Source organism: Pelodiscus sinensis, chromosome 1 (genome assembly GCF_049634645.1).
Source record: "Pelodiscus sinensis isolate JC-2024 chromosome 1, ASM4963464v1, whole genome shotgun sequence".
Lineage (NCBI taxonomy): Eukaryota > Metazoa > Chordata > Testudines > Trionychidae > Pelodiscus > Pelodiscus sinensis.
The window spans coordinates 61160849-61180922 of NC_134711.1; the positions used below are offsets into that span (position 1 = coordinate 61160849).

At 42.8% G+C, this 20074-nt stretch overlaps 1 protein-coding gene and 1 long non-coding RNA gene across 2 annotated transcripts in view; one reads left to right on the top strand and one right to left on the bottom strand.

The window, feature by feature from the left end:
* Positions 1–665: 665 nt before the first annotated feature.
* Positions 666–20074, top strand: part of LEMD3 (LEM domain containing 3) — a 57337-nt gene continuing 37928 nt past the window's right edge. The window contains exons 1-2 of the mRNA XM_025188256.2: positions 666–2584; positions 19021–19055. Of these exons, the coding sequence (XP_025044041.2) occupies positions 1114–2584; positions 19021–19055 (1506 nt within the window). The 5' untranslated portion in view covers positions 666–1113. The remainder of the gene's footprint in view (positions 2585–19020; positions 19056–20074) is intronic.
* On the bottom strand, positions 6299–11077 carry LOC142829740 (uncharacterized). Its single transcript, XR_012904483.1, has 3 exons — positions 10938–11077; positions 9159–9229; positions 6299–6404 (listed from the first exon to the last, which is right to left on the bottom strand). It is a non-coding gene; the product is annotated as an uncharacterized LOC142829740 (long non-coding RNA).

Sequence of the window (20074 nt, forward strand, 5' to 3'; positions counted from 1 at the left end):
ACCTGTTACCTGGTAAGCATCACTTGGTAAGGGTGATGCTTATCAGGTTCATATCCCTAGTCTCACATTTTTTTGAGGGCTTGAGTGTGGCCACCAACTGTTGCTGATGGCTGCTCTGACAATTTTTCTTAAAATAATTAAATTTAGGAAAAATATGCTCATAGATATCCAAATAATTAACTTATGTTGGTTAGAACAACGAGAAGTCCTGTGGCACCTTATAGACTAACAGATTTATTGGCGCATAAGCTTTGTCAGATGCATGTAGGTTTTTTTTTTCAGACTCAAATAAAAACAATGTACTGTTGTTGCCTCTATTTTTTTACTGGACCTAAATAGAGTATGAACACCAATAAAATGCTTTGCGTATTTTGTGGGTTTTGGTTGATTTTTTTTAAAACTTGCTATCCTATCTAGTAAGTCTGCTACTGTGAAAAGGGATATTTGTTAATATCCCTTTTCACAGCAGATTTACTCATCCTCGGCAATTTGGGGGATAAATTAAACCGGGGAGAGGGGTGAACAAAAGGCGTGTGGATTACCTACACTGACTGACACCGCCCTCCCCCATCGTGATAGGCTGTCCTTGCCAGGATTATTTCAGACCTCTTCAGCTGCAGCTTTAATGGAGCAACTGGTATCAAATCTAAACTCGCCTCGTTCTCAAATCCGCGCGGCTCTATTTTCAGGCCGGTGGCAGGGGCGATGACTTTATTTGTGCGCCATTAAGCCACAGGATGGGGACACAGCTTTGCTGGGTGCAGCCCGGCCGCCTGCACCATTCCCTCCTCAGGCCCAAAGCCGCCTTCCTGGGCCGTCAGCGAGGGGCGGCATCAGCACGGCGGAGCGGCTCTCCCGCGCCCCGGAGTCGCTCCGCTTGGCGCATTGCAACGCGCTCCCGCCGGGCGGTCTCCTGCCTCCCGGGCGGGGAACGTCTCTCCCCCCCCCCCGCTCCCGTCTGTCTGGCGTCTCCGGCGGGGGGCGGCGCTTCCAGGGTGACAGACGGGTCTAGGCCACAGTCTAGTGCGCAGTGCGCAGGCGTCAGTTCCGGCGGGGACGGGAGAGCGGCGCGGCGCGTGGGTAGGAAACGCCGCGGCGGCGGGGCGGCGGAACATGGCGGCGGCCGCGCAGCTCACGGATGAGGAGCTGTTCTCGGAGCTCAGGCGCTTCGGCTTCTCCCCGGGGGCGGTCACCGAGAGCACCCGGCCCGTCTACTTGAAGAAGCTGAAGAAGCTGCGGGAGGACGAGCGGGCCGGGGCCCGCGGCGGCGCCAACAAGGCTCGGAACAGCAACAACAATAATACGGCGGCCGGGGCAGCGCCGGGCGGGGGCGTGGGGGCCCGGCTGGGCAGCCCCGACCAGCCCTACTTGCCGGGCGGGGGCAGCCGGAGCCGCGCAGCACCTCCTGCCGGGGGCGGCAAAGTGCTGCTGGGCTTCAGCTCGGACGAGTCGGATGTGGAGGCCGGTCCCAGGAGCCAGGCCGGCGGCGGCAGCCGGAGGGAGCGGGCGTCACCCCCAGTCCGCGGCCCGAGGCCCGCAGCCCTCCGTGGCGCCTGCAGCCAGAGGAACAGCTCCCCCGCGGAGGCGGCCAGGAAGAAGCCCAGTGCCTGGTGGGGGGCGGTGGCCAGCAAACCGGCCGTCGCTGCCGGGGCTCAGACTCAGGGCCTGCGGGAGCCTGGGGACGGGGAGGAAGAGGACGAGGAAGAGGAGCAGGAGTGGAGGAACCGGACTGTGAATGGTAACAGGTCTCCCTCCCTGGACGGCAGGGCCGAGTATTCCGACTCGGAGGAGGAGGAGGAGAAGAAGGGGGAGAGAGCCAAGCAGCAGGTATTGAAAGAGGAGCCTGCAACCCGCCAGCACCGGGCCAGACGGAGCTTGAGCAAATCTGCTGCCCCGTTCATGGTCGGCAAACGTGCTGCAGCCGGCGCTGGCATGATGGAGACGGGCCAGCAAAGGGGTGGAGGAGGCGGCAGTGCTGGTGTAATCGCAATGAATGACAGGGCGGAGGCGGCTGCTGCTGGAAGTCTAGACAGGGGCAGAAATCAGGAGGAGGAGGCAGCAGTGAGGAGGGTGGGAGACTCGGAAAACCTGGACACCAGCCCTTCCATCCCCAGATACCGCAGCACCTTCTCAAAGAATTCCTCTCCACTGTTGGAACTGTCGCAGCCCACAGACATGGACAGCAGCAAAATCAGTGATTCTCTGGGCACTGTTAGGAAAGCAGCCAATAATCATATTCTCAGTGGTGCTGCTGGGAGCTTTACTATTGAACCCAGGATTTATTCATCTACCAACAGTGTCCCCCTGGTTGCTGCCACCTCCTCTTCCCTTAGAATCAATCACTCCAACCACACAGGCTCTAATCACACATACCTGAAAAACACCTATAAGCAAAAGCTTTCTGAGCCTGAGGAAGAGCTTCTCCAACAGTTTAAGAGAGAGGAGGTATCCACCACCGGAGGCTTCAGTGCACATTACCTGTCCATGTTTCTCTTAACTGCTGCATGCTTGTTTTTTCTGATCCTTGGACTCATGTATGTGAGAATGAGAGGTTCAGGAGCAGCAGAGGATGGGGAAGTCAACAGTAAGTATTAATTAAATCAGCGGTAAGATGTCTCTTATTACAATGGGCCCTGCACTTCCACAATGATATTTTGTGCTCTTAACATTTTTCACTTAAGTGTCTTGACAGCATAATTTTTCCAATGCATCCATATTATAGGTAAGTATTGTTCACACTTACTGATGTATAAATTGAGGCACAGAAGGATTATGACTTGCTCAGGGTGACTCATGAGTCTATTTGACAACTTTGTGTAGAACTAAACTTGATCTCCTGTGCTAACCTGTTGACACCTGTCTTTATCATGGTTTTTCTGTTTCATTAAGCGCTTTCATATGTTTTATGACCACTCATCTTATGAATTAGGTGGTAAAACCTTATATTGATATGATTTTCTCGGATTAATCTGCATTTGGATGACTGTGATCCTAACACGGCTGTTAGTTCAACTGTAGCTGCCAGACAGAAAAACAGATGACGTTTTAATACATAATTGAAGCTGTGTAATCAATAAAGCATAACCCAAGTTTGGATGATATTTTCACAAGTGAGGTTATACTGCAAAAAGTTTTTTTTGCTCTAGGTCATGGCTACTCGGCCCAGTCTGTTTGCGGCCTGTGGTGCGGTTTGGGTTGATATGGGGCTCAACACATGGCCCGCAGATGGGAGCCAAAACAAAATAGTAGTCAATATAATGCTCTTTCGTTGATATGTGTTTTAGTAATTAAATTCCTGGACTGTCATTGTTCATTAAAAGTGCTATCATATGGGTGGAAATTGGGTAAATACTGCATTTTATTAATATCAGCTTCCAAAGTTGAGTAGCCCTGCTCTAGGTCAATAGTTCTCGGATTATGGGCACGCCTGCCTAGGGAGGTTACAGGAACAGGACAAGTGAAGTGTAAGCTATATGCTTTTTTTGGAAGAGCTCTGGGGCTGTACACACTTGGAAAGTGGGGACAAAAGGGACAGCCAGAGCCCCCCACTGCCCTAGGGCTGACAGCACACTTGCAGCCCTGTCACCCAGGCTTGGACTCTTCCTCCTTTAGCTCCCTCCCTCTTCTTCCTAATCCCTCACCTGGAGATGGTGGGCTCCAGCTATTACCCCTGGGGTGGCAGTAGCAGAAATGGGTGCCAAATCTTCTGTGAAAAGTGATATTGATTGATATCACTTTTTTCACACTGCCATCTTCTGTGCTGCTGCTGGCATGGTGCTGTTTTCATTTTCACACTGCCATCTTTCTGTGCTACTGCTGGCATGGTGCTGTTTTCAGAGCTGGATGCCCTGTCAGTAGCTGCTGCTTTTTGCTTTGTCTACAGAGCTGGGTGGTGGAGTGTGTGTGGAGCACAAACTACTACAGAGTGGTCCTGATCGGATATGTTTGAGAACTGCTTTTCTAGATAGATGTGACACCGTGCTTTTTGTCAGAAATCTTGTTGTAAATTTAGCTAAGATTGACCAACCTGTATAAAACAAAGGTTGAGACCTTACGTTTGGGCCTCATATCTGTCTTTTAAATCATCACATAATACCTATTTGGACTTCTTGATTATGTGGAAGTAACTTTTAAAATGACTTAAAATGAATGTAGAAGTTACCATTCTGTAACCACCAAACAGGTACAAAAATTGAGAGTGCATCATTTCAGGATGGTGAATCATATGTTAATTCAACTCTTGGCCTACCTGAAATGGGAATCAGAACTGACTGGTCAAGGTAGTAGTGTTTTTCTTTATCTAGACTGCCTTTCATTAGAAATTGGATTACAAAGTTTTGCGTTACGGATAGTGAGCACCAGTTCATGGTAACATGTATTTATAAGTGATTTATGCTGCTCTTGGAACAGTGACTGAGATGAGAGGCTGCATATATCCTTAGTGGCAGTACATGTGTAACATGCAAAACACACAGATGGAGGCGCAGTCCTGTTCATAAACTGCTTTTGCAGACTGAATAGATAAACTAATTCAAGATACAAATACAATGGACATGTAGGGAGATGAGTATATGAGACTATAGCAAATGTGTATGGTCACTGGGGAACTATTGCCAACTAGCACCAACAGCCTCCAGGCTACTCCAGTCTTGACTAGTGCAGAGAATTGGTGAACTGGTAGTGGATTATTTGTTTGTGGTTTCTCTTTCTCTCGTACAGTCCTGGGTGTCTGTTAAGAAGTAGGTTACAAGGAGCTCCCTAGGTCTATACTGGGGGGGAAAGTCGACTTAAGGCATTCAACTTTAAGTGATTTTTCCGCGGTGTCTCCATTGTGGGAGGTTGATTGGAGACAGTCTCCCAACAACTTCCCTTACTCTTTGCAACCTCATGGAGAATTTGAATTGAAGGGAGTGGCATGAGCAGTCGATTTAGCCAGTCCTTACTAGACCCACTAAGTCGAACCCCAGAAGATTGATCTCCAGAGTGTGGATCTCCAAGTAAGTATAGATAAGTCTTTAGGCTCAGATGGAGCTGGTCTAGCTGTTTCCTGTAGGAGCCTTGTGACTCCTATAGTTGTATAGTCACTGCCTGCCCATACCCCTTTAATCAGTTAAATGGTTAAACAACATGTTTAACTGGTTAGCCAATTAAATGGGACTTTATATCCCTAGTTCATAATCAAATATTTTCTTGTATCCTTTATTGGTGACAAGTTGGACATCACTATTTCAGAATAACTAGTCCTGTATTCTATTATAAAAGATATTTTTTCCTGTAGAGCTAGAAATATCTTGGAGTTGGAATTGGGGATGTAAAATCCTGATTGATTAAACAGTTAAACATTAGGTTAAAGTGCTCTGGGGCCCTTTGAAGCTGGAGTAGTCCTTCACGATCATGGGAGGGGGAGGAGCGTTCCTTTTGGACACTGGTTACCTGTTCACATCTCTAGTTGGTGCTTATGCTGTCTCAAACTAATTCAGATTGTTCCATTTTACTAAAAAGCCCCTACGTTTTAGGAAACCTGATGAAGAAAATTATACCCAGCGAACTAACAATCCATGTAGTAAAAGAGTACTTTCCTCTGAGTGTAAGACAGGGTAGAAGGTGGTTAGTCTAGTCTCTCTTTTTTAAAATCCTAATCAACATTGATGAGAAAAGCAGCAAGCACTAACTCTTTAAGAGACTTGTAAACATTAGTGGGTAGGTAAGTTTTCATTTCCTGTGTAAACAGTGTGCAAATTAAATTAGACAGAATTATGTAGCACATTAAAGACTAACAAGATGGTTTATTAGGTGATGAGCTTTCGTGGGCCAGACCCACTTCCTCAGATTAATATGTGGAAGTGGGTCTGGCCCACGAAAGCTCATCACCTAATAAACCATCTTGTTAGTCTTTAAAGTGCTACATAGTTCTGTCTTTTGTTTCAGCTAGACCAGACTAACACGGCTGCATCTCTGTCACTATTCTACAAATTAAATTAGTCTCTTATATATGACCTTGGCACTAAGTGGTTGAAGTTCAAAAACTGACCCTGTCATCTTTCAGCTCTCATTTTCTCAGTCTTATCTTTCTCTTCCTACACCAAACTATTAAAAATTCAAAGTTTATGGAATATTCCATAAACTTGTAAATTACATTTCAGTTTGTCACTTTGCACCAGAATTGCAGCTTAAAGAAACAAAGTTATTTTAAATACTATTTTTGATATTTTTTCCTCAAAACTGGCCCTGCATCATCTTATAGTTCAGCATCATTATGTCAAGAAACAATCCTGTTGAGAAGAGTGGCAGTAAGAAGCTTTAATTTCAGCTGGAGGAATTTCGACATAACTTTTGTTTTGCTTGTATCCAGTTTCCCACAACTGAAAATCTTCAAGGAATGAGTAAAGCAGTTTGATTTATACCTAAAAACATAATCACTTTTTACAACACGAACACATCTTTTACTTTCATATAAGTAGTTTGTTTCGTGGCCTCAGTAAAACCTAACTTTCTAAACAATGTGTAAGTCAGTAAAGGTGAAATCCATTTTTTGCTGAACTGTATAAAACTTTTAGCCCATGATAGTTTACTCTTTGGAGGCAGTGGAATTTTAGTGATCCAGCTGTGATACTATAAATATATATAGCTGTTAAATGTCTATGCATGGACTGCCAAACACTTTAAGTGATTGCTTCTCTTGTTAACTTCTTGTGTGTTTTCACAGTAAAAGAATGGGAAATTCAGATAAGAATTCTAGAAATGTAACCTTCTTGAGCAAATAAATCTTGAGTACCTAGTAAAGTTTCTGTTGGCAAAGTAAGAAAAAGGAGGCTCTTGTGCAAAGTGAAATTGTTAAACCGGTTTAATACATGCTAGGAAATAATCTCTCTGTAACATAACTCTAAAGTAGAGAGAAGGAGCTCTTATAAGAAAAATAGTGTATAGTAGGAGACTTTATATCGTAAATAAGAGACAAGGTGAATAAGTTAGAAAATGGTCCAATAAAATATACTGTTGGTGGAAGATGAGAAGAGCTCTGTGTAAGTTTAAAAGTTTCTCATCAAAAAAGTTGGTCCAATAAAATATACTACTACACCCATCTTGTCTCTCTAGAATCTTCAAACTAACACAGCTTCATCACTGAATGTTATCTGTGGAGTCATTGTGTGTAGCTTGTTTCATAAGCTATGTGAAACAAATGGCAGGGTGGATATGTGATGTTGGTAAACTCATTAGGAATGTTGGAGGCCCAGTGATCTGCTTAAAAGCCAGCTCCTTATGAGCACCAGCTCTTGCCTGCTTCCCTGCTGCCCTGCACTGCTGCCTCTGATAGAGAGGCAGCAGAGGGATTGTAGAGGAGGGCCTTGCATGTAACCATGAAGTTTAAATGTATATACTGATACATCCCTAGACATGGTATGACTTTGGTCAAAATATCAATGCAATCTTGGGATGCATAAACAGGGCAATTTTTAGTAGAGAGGTTATTGATCTCTATATTCGCCACTGGTGTGTGGGATCTGTTGTAGGGATGTAAGCGACTGCAGTTGGCACCTTCCTAAACCAGGATTCTCTTCTGACTGGACCACAGATGTTGCTGAATGAGAGCGCCCCGGTACAGGAGGGCCAGCAGCTGAAAGCCCCACGCAGAGCAAGACTGGTGGTAGCAGGGACAGGCATCAGCAACCCGGTGGTGGTAGTGTGGCCATGGTAGCAGGGCAGGGGCAGCCCAGTAACCCAGCTGTGGCCGGGGCAGCCCGAGTGGGGCTGTGGCAGTGGAATTGGTGCCGTGGCAACCCAGCTGGGCCACAGCCGATCGACAGCCTGACAGGGTTTCATACCAGCTGGCAGTGGGGCTGGGGTTGCATGCTGCAGTGCTGGCTGCCTTGCTGGCTGGAGCAACACCTATTACAGTGGGGCCGGGGCAGCTGTGTCACCTGGCCAGCAGCGGGGCCAAAGGAGCTGGAGGTGGGGAGGGGTGGCAGGGTACCTTCTCTGGCCTGGCAAATTCCCTCATTTGGGACCGCTCCAGTCCTGAGGGTCTGGACCAGGGAGGTCCAACCTGTAGTTGTTTCCATCCATGAGTGGAGTGAGTTTTGTTTTGTGTACCACTGTTGGTCGTGTGTGCTTGTTTGGATGTGTGCCACTGTGGCACCCAAGTTATAAACGTGAACGCCTGAAGCAGCCTATGTCAGCAACACACCCAAGCTACTGCTGACAGGTGCTGCTTCAAATGCCCGGAGCAACCCCTGTCAGTGGTAAGCCCCACGGTGCTGGAGCAGCCCCCTATCCATAGTGGGGTGAGAGCTGTCTAGCCTCCACTGGTAAACCAGAACTGGTTAGTATCACCTGGTAAGGGTGATGTTTACTGCTTAACCAGTTAATCTTTTCACATCCCTGCAGCACACTTCAAGAAAAGTGTATTGCTTTACTTACTGAATGCTTTTACACTGATTACTTGGTTTGTTCAGCAAGAACTAGGGCTGTGGTAGGTAACTCGCAGCCCAATGGGATTCTGTGTGTGGCACACGCAAGGTTGCCAGATTCCACTGTTTTCCATCCACATAGGCTTTTTCCTACCAGTACTAAAGTGACACATGTAAAGCAAAAGCATATAAAGTGAAGTGTATGCTAATTGCACACAGCATTGACTGAGAGCCATATGCTCCCTCCCTAGCCAATCAAAGGGCTGTTATAGTTGGCACATTGGCATACTCCACAAATTCTAGGTACGCAAGCGCAGTTAACAAAACTTCTCATCTCAGGAGTAACTTGTAACTTTTCTTGGTTACAACAATCTTGTGGTTCACTGAGTTGAAGAATGACCATTCATGTGGCCCACTCACTAGTGTAGGTTGCCCAATACTGATCCTAGTGTGTTTGTCTTTACACTTGTTACAAGTTTTCTTTTAACCAAAAACTTGGTGGGCAGATGGAAATTAAGAGGAACTGAAAGGATTATGTCCTATTATTCATAACGTACAAATGAGTAGTTCTCCTAAAACTCCTTAGAAAATTGAAACTAAGTTGGTAAGCTGTTCAATTGACTGCCTATTTGTCCATGGTAAAATATTGTCAGATATTCCAGTGAAAATGACTCTGTAATCTGCAAGTTTTTTTGATTGCATCATGATACCATGTGTTATCAAGCCTGCCTAAATGTCTTGATTACTCACTTTCTTGATGCTAATACCAGGGAACAATGTGAACTGCTTGAGCATTGAGCATCTTGATTGGCTGGACTCTTCTAGAACAAATGTACAATTATATTTATTTGTATGTCAGGCCATCAATAGACAAGACAGGAAAAACTTAAACAACAAATAGTCTAGTAGCACCTTAAAGACTAACAAAACATGTAAATAGTATCATGAGCTTTCCTGGGCACAGTTGACAAAGCACTTGAATGAAGTGCAAAGACCTGCTCCCTGCCCTGCAGAGCCTGCAGTCTAACCTGACCACACAAGCATACATAATGAACTCAGAAGGAGTTGGGGGGGGGGGGGGGGGGAGAGGAAGATTGTCATTAAACTTGCCCTAACACAGAGAAGAGATTCACACAATCCAGCTAAGGAATTTTGATCTGAGGAAGTGGGTCTGGCCCACGAAAGCTCATCATCTAATAAACCATCTTGTTAGTCTTTAAAGTGCTACATAGTCTTGTATTTTGTTTCAGCTAAGGAATTGGCCTGCATATTTTTGTTTAAAAATTATTTTTATAGTTGCTAAGTGTTTCCTGTTTAATTTCATTTCTCTTTTGTAACTGTTCAGTCTTGAAAAATCACATTTAAATTCTAACCTAACACTGTTCAAGGTAATCATTCATATTTTAGAATTTCATTTACATTCTATGTTCTGAGTTAAAAAATGTTTTAAAATTGGGATTGTGTCTCCAAGGCTATGCCTGCTAAAGATGATAGTCTTTTTTGTTACTTTTGTTAGCTCATAAATTAATGCTTTTAAAGATATGCTCACTCTTTTGACAGGCCAAATAATGTCAAGTACCAATCTTAGTCATTTACCATTTTTTCTTCAGTTATAAGCATTCTGACTCGCTGTAAGCGTAATCACAAATGCTGAGATGTCTTTTTCCCTAATTTAACAAGTCCATCCCAACAACACGTTGAAATGCTTCCTTTGAAAAGAAAAAAATTAGAAGGTATTGCCACAATTGTTGTTTGTATTGTGGTGTGCAGTAAGTAGGTTTTAGGGCTTCATTGTTCAGAACAAGTGATCAACAAAGAGCTGTATAAGAATGCCCGTTTGCATGACTGACTATATACAACATAATATTGATGATTGACATAATGATTAATAATATCATAAATGAAACTTAGTCACAGACTTTTATTTAATGGGGCTTCTGCTGCTGCATCTTTTCGCACATTTCTTTGATATTTACTCATAACTGGTCAAATCCAGTATCATGCATGCATTCAGGCTGTCTTCCGTCAGTCTTATGGTAGGGGGTAGGGGATGTGGGGTATGAGGGGCTCAGGGCAGCGTATTCAGGTGTATGATGGGCTCAGGGTTGGAGTGAGGTGGGGTGCAGGAGTGTTATGATGCGGTGGCCAGATAGGGACTGGGCCCTAATTGGTGACTTGTTGGCCAGGCTTCTTTTTTAAATAAAGTAAAATATTATGTACAATGCAAAAGGTTTCATCATTGTCTTTATTTCAGGGATGAGAAACTTTTTGTTTCAGGGACTTTTTGTTTCAGGGATGAGAAACTCCTCATTGTTTTTGCATATACAGCTACCCCTCTGAGACTTGATTGCTCAGTAGATCTGACTAGGTTCAAACCTGCAGTTCTTCCTTAAGGGAGCTGTGATCAGTGGTGAATACAGTGACCCAAAAGAGCCTTGTCAGCATACAGCATTTAATCTCAATAGGGGGAATGAGTATCTCAAGAGGGAGGTTTTTAACACTGTGAAAGATCTACACATCTGTGTTTACCTGTGAGTGTAGGTACGCCTACTTTTCCCAGACACCCAAACATCTGGGGACTGGATTTAGTTTGCTCCCCAGAAGCTTCTGTCTCATTGTCTTCTGCCCTTCAAAGACTGTCTTTTTATCCACTCCAAAGTTCTTGACACCTGCATTGTTCTTTAAGTACTGGTAAATAGGTAGGATTATCTGAAGCTATTGCCCTTTTCCTGCATACATGCAAGTAATGCCTGCTTGAATGATGCCTTTAGAATCCTATGGTAAACACACAACAAACAAATGGAACATATAGAATATTACAGGCAGAATTTGCAACAAATTCGGTGGCTTGGAAGGGCCACTCCTAATTGGGGGCTGGGGAAAGGGGCTTCCATTCTGTTATGTCAGACTCCTTTGTCCTAGTCTTCCATGCTTCCATGGTCTTGTAATCCACTTTCACTTCTGTATTGTGTGCTCAATTGTGTTCAGAGTACAGTCTGTTCTCAGCATAATGAGCTGAGATTCGGATTCCTGGCCTGAAAGGTGGAAGTAAGGATGTTACTGTAGTTGAAAGCAAATCTTTTCAAGGGAGCATGCAAAGCATTATAGAAAAGATATAGGAGTGTGAAAGAGTAGTGAATGAAAAATAAATAAATAAATAAATAAATAAATAAATAAATATATATATATATATATATATATATATATATATATATATATATATATATATATATATATATATATATGAGACATATATGACAGACTTTAGTAGTAGTCTTATTGCTGTTCTGGTTTGTGTGTAAAATCAACATATTTTTGTGTGTGTGTGTGTACGTACACGTGCAATATGGAGGGTTGTATCATACTGGTATTTCTGTGAAGAGATGTGTAGAATTTCCAGAGATGAGAAGACAATGGAAGAAGGGAAATGAGAAAATGGCACTGTGTGTCTAGGCACAACTCAGAAGTTTGGAATCAAATTCAGTTCCTTCTTCCCTCTGTCAAGTGCTAGTAACAGTGATACTTGTTTCTTGAGGGAAATAATTCCATGTTGTGAGCTGCTGAGCAAAGCAGAAGTATTGACAGACTTTCAAAGGAGATGTCAAGATTTCTTCAGAGTTAGGGTCTTTGTCAGGTGGGATCACTTATTTTGGGATGGGAGAAGTGAAGGAATGATGGAAAATATTAACATACCAGAAAAAAGGACAAGAGGGGCAAAAGATCCACAGACTCCAGAGATCGTGGGGGGAGGGGAAGAGATTAATTTTAGTATAAAGGTTGCCATCTGCTTGTTTTGGGTATCTTTTTATTGGTAATAGTTAGCAGAAAAACCATCTCTAAAAACAATGGGATTTTCCTCACTTTTTTTTTTAACCCCATCTCTGCCAGATGGGGAGTTTATTAGTAGGGGATATTTTTCTCTCATTTTGGTAGGGGGAATTTATGGTGTCAATTCTCACTTCTCTTCAGATGCATTGCTGTTGTGGCTCTTAGAGCAAACTGCTCTTTCTTCAGTATCTCACTTTGAAGCTTAAATCATAGGAGATGGCTGCAAGTTGGAGCTGCCTTTTGCTGGAATAATTACTGATTTGGCTTTAGCAATCTATGGGATCTTTTGCCTAGAAGATTGGACAACTTTTAAAATAGAAATTGCTGATTGAAATGAAAACATTACTTCACTTTCTGAATCTGGGATTTAAAAATTACTTCAAAAATCTAAAGATTGTGAAACTAGGTAAGAATTTTTTTTGGCTAACGTGTTTCAGTGTGTTACAGATCAGCAGCTCTTTTATTCATCCTGTTGGGTATGGGAGGTCTAGATTCACCATAGTTACAGTTGAGAGAAGCTTCTGTTGAAAAGATAACTTTTTTTTCCTTGGTACTCTAAAGTCCATACACATATTTCACATTGTCTGGAAAATTGGTTGTGCCATGGTTTGGGACAGGAATAGTAGTACAGATTTGAAGCCTTTGGTCAAGAGGTTCTCAAGGCACAGGACCATAGGGAAAAAGGTACTTGTCAGTAAATCAGGGTTGTTCACCTGGAAATAGTTGTGTACGGTAACATCTGCATATCCCCTGGAACCTTTTTAATAGTGGTACATGCTCTAATAGTTGGAGTGCTCTTGTGCTCCCTGTTCCCTCCCAGTGCATATGGAACTCTGCTTCAACATTGGAAAGTTTGCTGTCAGTTCTTCCTGTAAAAGCACAGTTAGAAGCAATTCTAACTTTTTTCTGGTCCTAAGCATGAAGGTGCTGCACTTAGAGCAATGAAAGGACAATTCCCCCCCTCCCCCGCACAGGTCAAACAATGCATGTGCATACTTGAAGCAGGGAAAAAGGTGGGCAAGAAGCATGCCTCATGATCCCTGTTTTTTATTTAATTTTAGCATATTGGAATCAACTCCCTGTGTTTTGTGCCTGTGTTTTAGTTGAAAAATGAGAAAATAAAAGAAACTAAGAGGGTAGCACTGGCTATCTTTCCCAGGTAATCTGGTCTAAAGTCCCCACATAGTTCCTGGCCATTTTGGTATTATGGTTGAACGGAACAGAAGTAGTCAGCATGCCAGACAGTTTATAACTTTGTCCTCCAAACTAGGGATGTAAGCAAGAGTCAACTACTGGATAAGCAAATGCTGGTGTGGGAACCTGCTGCCTCTCTCTTTGAAATGTGCAAGAGCTGCTCTGGGTCTCTCCCTTTGAAAGGTACAAGAACTGCGGGCAGCTCCTGTATATTTCAAAAGGGAGGGGCGCCATGGGATAGTGAGCATCCCCCTTATTGACTAGTTGAGTAGTCGATGGAAATTCCATCGACTACTTTATTAGCTAATTAATCGAAATTTAACATCCCTACTCAAAACTACTGGAGTAAAGTGTTGGTAAACTTGCAGAGGACATGTTAGAGCAGTTGTAAACATGGTGGGACTCACCTGAATGCAGTGATGTAGAGATTTAGAGAGGATTATGAAATTACATTAACTTAAATTCCTCCATTTGGATCGTTGCATGCATTGGAACAATTAACAGGTTTTGTGCAAGAAGGGCTTAGAAAGCATGAAAATATTGCAAACTATAGCATGGAGAATCTTGCATATTTTTTTACAGGCTCCTACAAGGGCTGAAATGGTAAAATGTACTGGGCTTTTACAGGGAAATACCTAGTCAAGACATCATGTCCCCTCTAGCAAATTGAGCCTAAATCATGGAAAGTGCATAGAAACACACAGCATTTGTCTTTTCCTTCCTCATTGACCCAAACACTAGTTCAATCACTAAAATATTCTTTGGTTTTGTTTAATATTAATTTCAGTTTCATAGGGTCTTTAGATTTAAAATGTTGAGTGTACACCATATGTTTCATTGAGTAAATAAATGCAATCTAGAAAGCTGTGGCAAGCTGATGTCTTTGATGCTTGAGTAGGGAATGTCTGAAAGTGTTTGCATCTATAAAGGGAGCTTGGGAACCATATGTAGAACCTGCCTTTCAGAGGTATTTGAGCAACTGTTCACTTCCGTTCAAGTTATTTGGGCTCAGCACTTCTGACAATCAGGTCTTTGAAAGCTCAGTCTACACTATGAAATAAGGTTGAATTTGTTACGGTCAGTTTTTTTTTGAACACTCAATTTTTGTAAAGTCTAAGGTGTATGTTCCTACTGTACACAAGAATTTGATGGTGGCCATGCCCCTAGGGAGGCAGCTTCGCTGTAGCAGCAAAACTGGTAGCCCTTATCGGTCCCACTCCTGGGGAGGCAGCTCACATAACCAGTAGGGTTTTTAGTGGTTACATAGTTAAATTTTTAAACGATTTTTTTATGTCACTACTCCGCATGGAACTTGTTCAGCATCAAAGTTCTGTGGCAGTCATAACAAACATCTTGCGTCTTATGCTACAGTATGTCCAGAGCCTATTCCGGATATGTTGGAATGAGGAAGAATCTTGATGCCATGAACAGACTTTTCTGTGAAGCCCTTGAGATAAGCGATTGGCAGATGATGATGTCATTTGATCCTGTTGACTCAGTGGAAAGCAGGTTCTGTTGCGGTGAGACAAGCACACAGCCCCATAATTGTATTACAATGTGGTCTATCAGCATGCGTAAGGCCACTTTCATGGAAGTTTGCAAATTGCTTTCCCTCTGCCTTGAAATGTAGCAATATCAGACTATCTGCTCTGATAGTTGTGGAAGCTTGCCAGACAGCTACCGGTCATTTGGGAATCAGTTTGGAATGGGTAAATCTACAGTGGGGTTGCTGTGATCCAAGTAGTCAAGGCAATCAATACTCTTCTGCTAGGAAGGGTAACGACTCTGGGAAATGTGCAGGATATAGTGGATGGCTTTGCCATGATGAGGTTCCCTAACTGTGGTGAGGCAACAGATGGTACACGCATCCCTATGTTGGCACCCGAACACCTGGACAAGAGTACATAAATAACAAGGGGTACTACGTGATGGTGCTGTAGATGTTGGTGGGTCACAAGGGCCATTTCACTGACCTCCACATGGGGTGGTTGGGAAAGTTGCACGACATACACCTCTTTAGGAGCTGCAGTCTCTTCAGAAAGCTGGAAACTAGAACTTTCTTCTTGTTCTGGGACACATCCCTGGCAGTTGTGTGAGGCTGCCCTTGACTCTCCCTACCTCATCCCTCCTGCGTTCTAAGGCCCTGGGAGAAAAGGCTATGGAACGTGGTGAGGAGTGAATGTGGGTCAATGTGACCTGGAGCAGGTACCCATGCATCCGGCTGTCATGTGAGTCCACCATGGTCGTCAAGATTTTCTCCTCTGTCTTCGAGTTCCCTGCTCACTTTTGTGTCCTCACACTGCTTGCATCTCCTACAGCAGTGTTTTCCTCCACTCGCTTCATCACTCTCTGCCCACGTGGGCAGTTTACATTTGCTTATTGAACATGTTATCCCTACTTTTTTTTTCCCCTTCGGATCTGTGCTTAGAAGAACAGTTGGAGGAGCAGGACCCAGGGGAGCATGCAGCAGGCTCACTGTTGCACCTCCTGTAACAAAAAGTGAAGGGCAGAATTTATAGGAGATATGTTTTGGAGCACAGAACCTAATCTCTTTAGCATACACCTGTCCAAGACAATAGGCATATATTGTGTACAATGCCAAAATTATACTTTTAAGTGCCCGCTATGCAGCATGTACTCCACAGATCTCTGTGGAGCAGCTGGACTCAGTTTGGTGGCAGGCATAGTAAGGGATAGGTTGGTGCTCGGTCTTTTGCTTCTGCTTTGAAAGCATCTGTGACACAGTGCTTGCAGATAGCAGCTCCTGCAGCTATGCAAGCATCTGCATTTGCAAAGGGAAGCCATGGTGTTGTGGCGGCAGAGCAGGGGCTCGTGTCCGGCACCCCGTTTGCCAGAAGAGTGCAACTTTCCCTTCCTGTAGGAGCCTGGGGAGGGAGTCAGGGCATGACATGTCAGTGTCTCACATGGACACTGAGGAGCCTGTAGTGGGGTGGGGAGCAGGTCCAGGCATGGCAGGAGCTCAAGCCAGGCTTTATTGGGGATGAGCAAACAGACCTAATCTGCGGTGGTATTAGGTACATAGCTTCCAGTGCTTCATCCAGGCTGCCATGTACAGTATCAGTTTTCTCTGAATTGCACAGAATGATAAGGAACAGCGATAGAATGTGGCCAGAAACCTGGACCTTATGCTGCAATAGCTTGTGCTGCAATGATGCCAGACTACTTACTGCTGGCTTGGTGTGGAAAGGTGTCCTACTGTAGAGGATGGAATAAGGCAGACTTCCCCAGAAACTTGTGAAAGATCAGAGTATTTCAATAAGAGCTTTATGGAGATGTGCAGGGAGGATTCCCGCTCCATTTCCAGACAAGTTAACGAACTGTTTCAGTGTCCCCTGTATGTGTAGGCACGGTGTCTGTCTCAGATCACACCCAAATCCCTTCTCTCACTTGTAGCATGATTAAAAATGTGAACTCACTAGACGTGCCCTCTCTGCCATCAGGACCAGGCAGTGAGATTGTTTCCAAAGTTATTAAAAAGGTCCTGGCTGTCAGTGAGATTGGTTGCCCCATTCTCCTCTTAATCATTCTCCTCCTCCTTCCTCATCTACACTGTCTTCCATCGTGCTGCCTGAGGCTGCCAGAGAAGTGTCTTTGGAGGAATCCAATGACTGGCTTGGGTAACTGGTCCTGCCCCCCCTCCTCCCCAAATACCACAGATTCTCATAGGAGTGTCTTCTAGTACGTTCCTTTATTTTCATGTGACATTTCACACTGAGTATCCCTGGTGTATTCTTTTTTCCACCATCCTGTTTGTGATCTTGGCGAAGATATCAGTGTTTCTTTTGCTGGTTTGCAGATCTGCCTGAACTGATTCTTCACCCCCACTCAGCAATGAGATCCTGGATCTCCTGCACACTCCATTCTGGTGCTTGTTTGCAGCCCTGGCATTCATGATCAAGTGTGCTGCCTGCTCTGAGGTCAGCTGACCACTAAGGATACAAAATTCAGATTTTCCTGGGGCTTTCCTTTTGTACTTGAAGAGCAGCAGATTTGAAAGTCCTGGCCAGAGCGGTCATAGCAGGGGCACTGTGGGACACCTCGTGATGGCCAGGAATGTCAACTTTCACAGCACTACGTCTGCACTGCCATAGAGTTGAGCATGCAAGTTCAAGTTTATTGTTGCTACTGGTGAAAAGCAGGAGTACTGAAATTGACTTTAATGGCTCTTAGCATAACCGGATTAGTGGTGTGGACACATTGTTTAGAAAATCGACTTACTGTGGATAAGTTCAGCCTAAACTCGTAGTGTAGACCAGGCCTTATTTTCTAGTATTTACAAGGCAGTTGAGGCTTTTGCAGTTGAACATGTGATGTATTCTCTATCTCTGGGTTTTGTTTTAGTTTTGCTTTGTTTTTTTCATTCACCCATCCTTCCTCTCTTGGGCAGGAGCAGCAGTCACTTTTTCAGTCATAGGGATTTGAATTTCTTGTTTCTTGATTCAGAAATGCTTGACTTGAACTAGTTGCCCTACTATACTCTATTTTGCCACAAAATCGAACAATGACCGAACATTAACACTGTTTTTCCTAAAATCATTAGTAGTAAAATAGCTAATTTTCACACTTGTAATTACCATTGAACTTCAGGTATGAATGGGGGCTGTTAACAAATTCCAGAAGACAGATGTTGACAGACATAGGCAGAAAGGGTTGCATCAATTTGATTTTTGCTAATATCTTTAAAGTCTGCAAACAGGTCCAGAGTCTTGACTTCACTTTTAAATAAAAATTTAGATTTTGAAACCAAGTGATGTCATATTTTTAAAAAGCAGAAACATTGCAGTTTACACACTTGAGTAATCCTGTTTTATACTTTGGACTCTTTAAAGATCTCAAGTGATGGGAAATCCACCATATCCCTTGCCTGTTGTATGCTAAACATTTGCCCTTTGTTTCCGTTTCTAATTTGTCTAGCATTAGCTTCTTCTGGTTCTAAAGTTATAAACAGATTTAGCTGCAGCTTAAATGAACCATGGAAATTATTCTGTCAAAAGTGTTACTTGCTGTTGTAAACAGACTTATACTTCCTATTCATTTGAGACTCTTAAGTAGTCTCTCTTAAAGATCATGTTATGCAGGGATTTTCATTGAATAAGAATGTATGTTGAAATACACCTGCATCGATTACACTATATACTGTGGAAAATACCTAGCTCCTCAAAATTCAGTTAGTGTAATATTTGAATGACTTTTGAAGTTGGTTTTGGGTTTGCTAAATAACTCTGTATTTTTATATTCATATTGAAGTGGTTGTTAAAAACAATTTAAATAGTTATGTTGCTAATTATAGGTCCTAACTGCTGGGATTTAATTACACAGAATTTGAATCTTAGTGCAGTAAGCTGCTGTTGTAGCTCTCTGATCTTCATTTAGCATACATTTAAAGAGGTGTACTTTTTCCTAAAAATATTTATATAGTTAACTTTATACACTATGAAATGTTGTGCTAAGACTATAATATTAATGGACTATAATATTAATATTATAATTAACTAATATGAATATATTTTCTTATCATTTACAAGCCAGTGAGTAAACTAATGAAACGTGTTTTTTTTACCCTTAATAGTTGAAAATCCCTTGATTGAGCAGCTTAAAATACAAGTAAGTAAAATCATGGATTTATGTTTTGTTAGATGTTTGTATGACATTGATGCAAATACCAATAGCTGCTAAAGTATGTGAAATTTTGTAATGTATTGTATACTTCTAGCAGAGGTCATTATGTCTTATTTAATTTTTTCACTGTCCTGTAAGCATCTCTAATGTTTACATAAATGGACTACTGCAAGACCTAGGACCTAAAACTATTCTTAGTTTAAAAATGCTACTTGAATTATAACTAAAGCAAATGTGATTGAAAGAATGTACAAAATTAATGTGGTCTTCTCTATGCTGTCTTAATTTTTGTATTTTAAAAATCTTGAACAGTAAAGTTTATTTCCAGATTATCTTAGATTGCTTTTAATATAAAACAATTCTGCCATGTTGTAAAATCCTGTAAATAACTGTACTAGTTTTTAAGTTCCACAAAACCCAATCTTATTGGATAGTGTTCTAAAGTTAGGGGGAGGGGGAAACCCTATATGAAATATCAGGAGATTCAATTCTTCTACTAACTCTTTGGTCTTTGTTCTTAAGGAAGGGCTTCAGAAATTGGTTTTCACTAAAGAGAATTTGTCCCGCTATTCCACATTGTTTTTCTTACATCATGTTATTGACTTCATCTAGAGAATTGGGTTATCAGTTTCTGAGTGGACCCATTCTGAGGTCTTTGTAACATGAAGTTGGCAACCAGGTCTCTGATAGAATGCCTTCTTCCAAGAAGATTGAGTTGAAAGACAATATCCCACAATGTCAAGTTTTCCCCACAAGGTTAGAAAGTCTCATAAGTGCTGCAGGAAGAGGTGATTCTTTTGACATTATAGTCTCCTGGGCATCAGATTTGACAGACAACTTAAGAACCAATTTTTAGTTTATCCTGTTCCTTATACTTTTCCCTTTCCTTCTGGGAATCTTGTCATTTTCCTTCTAGCGTGGAGTAGAATTACTATGGCTGTCATTATGGATTATGCTATCCAGTTCCCTTCCATACTCCCTTCTAATCCACATAATTTGTTAGC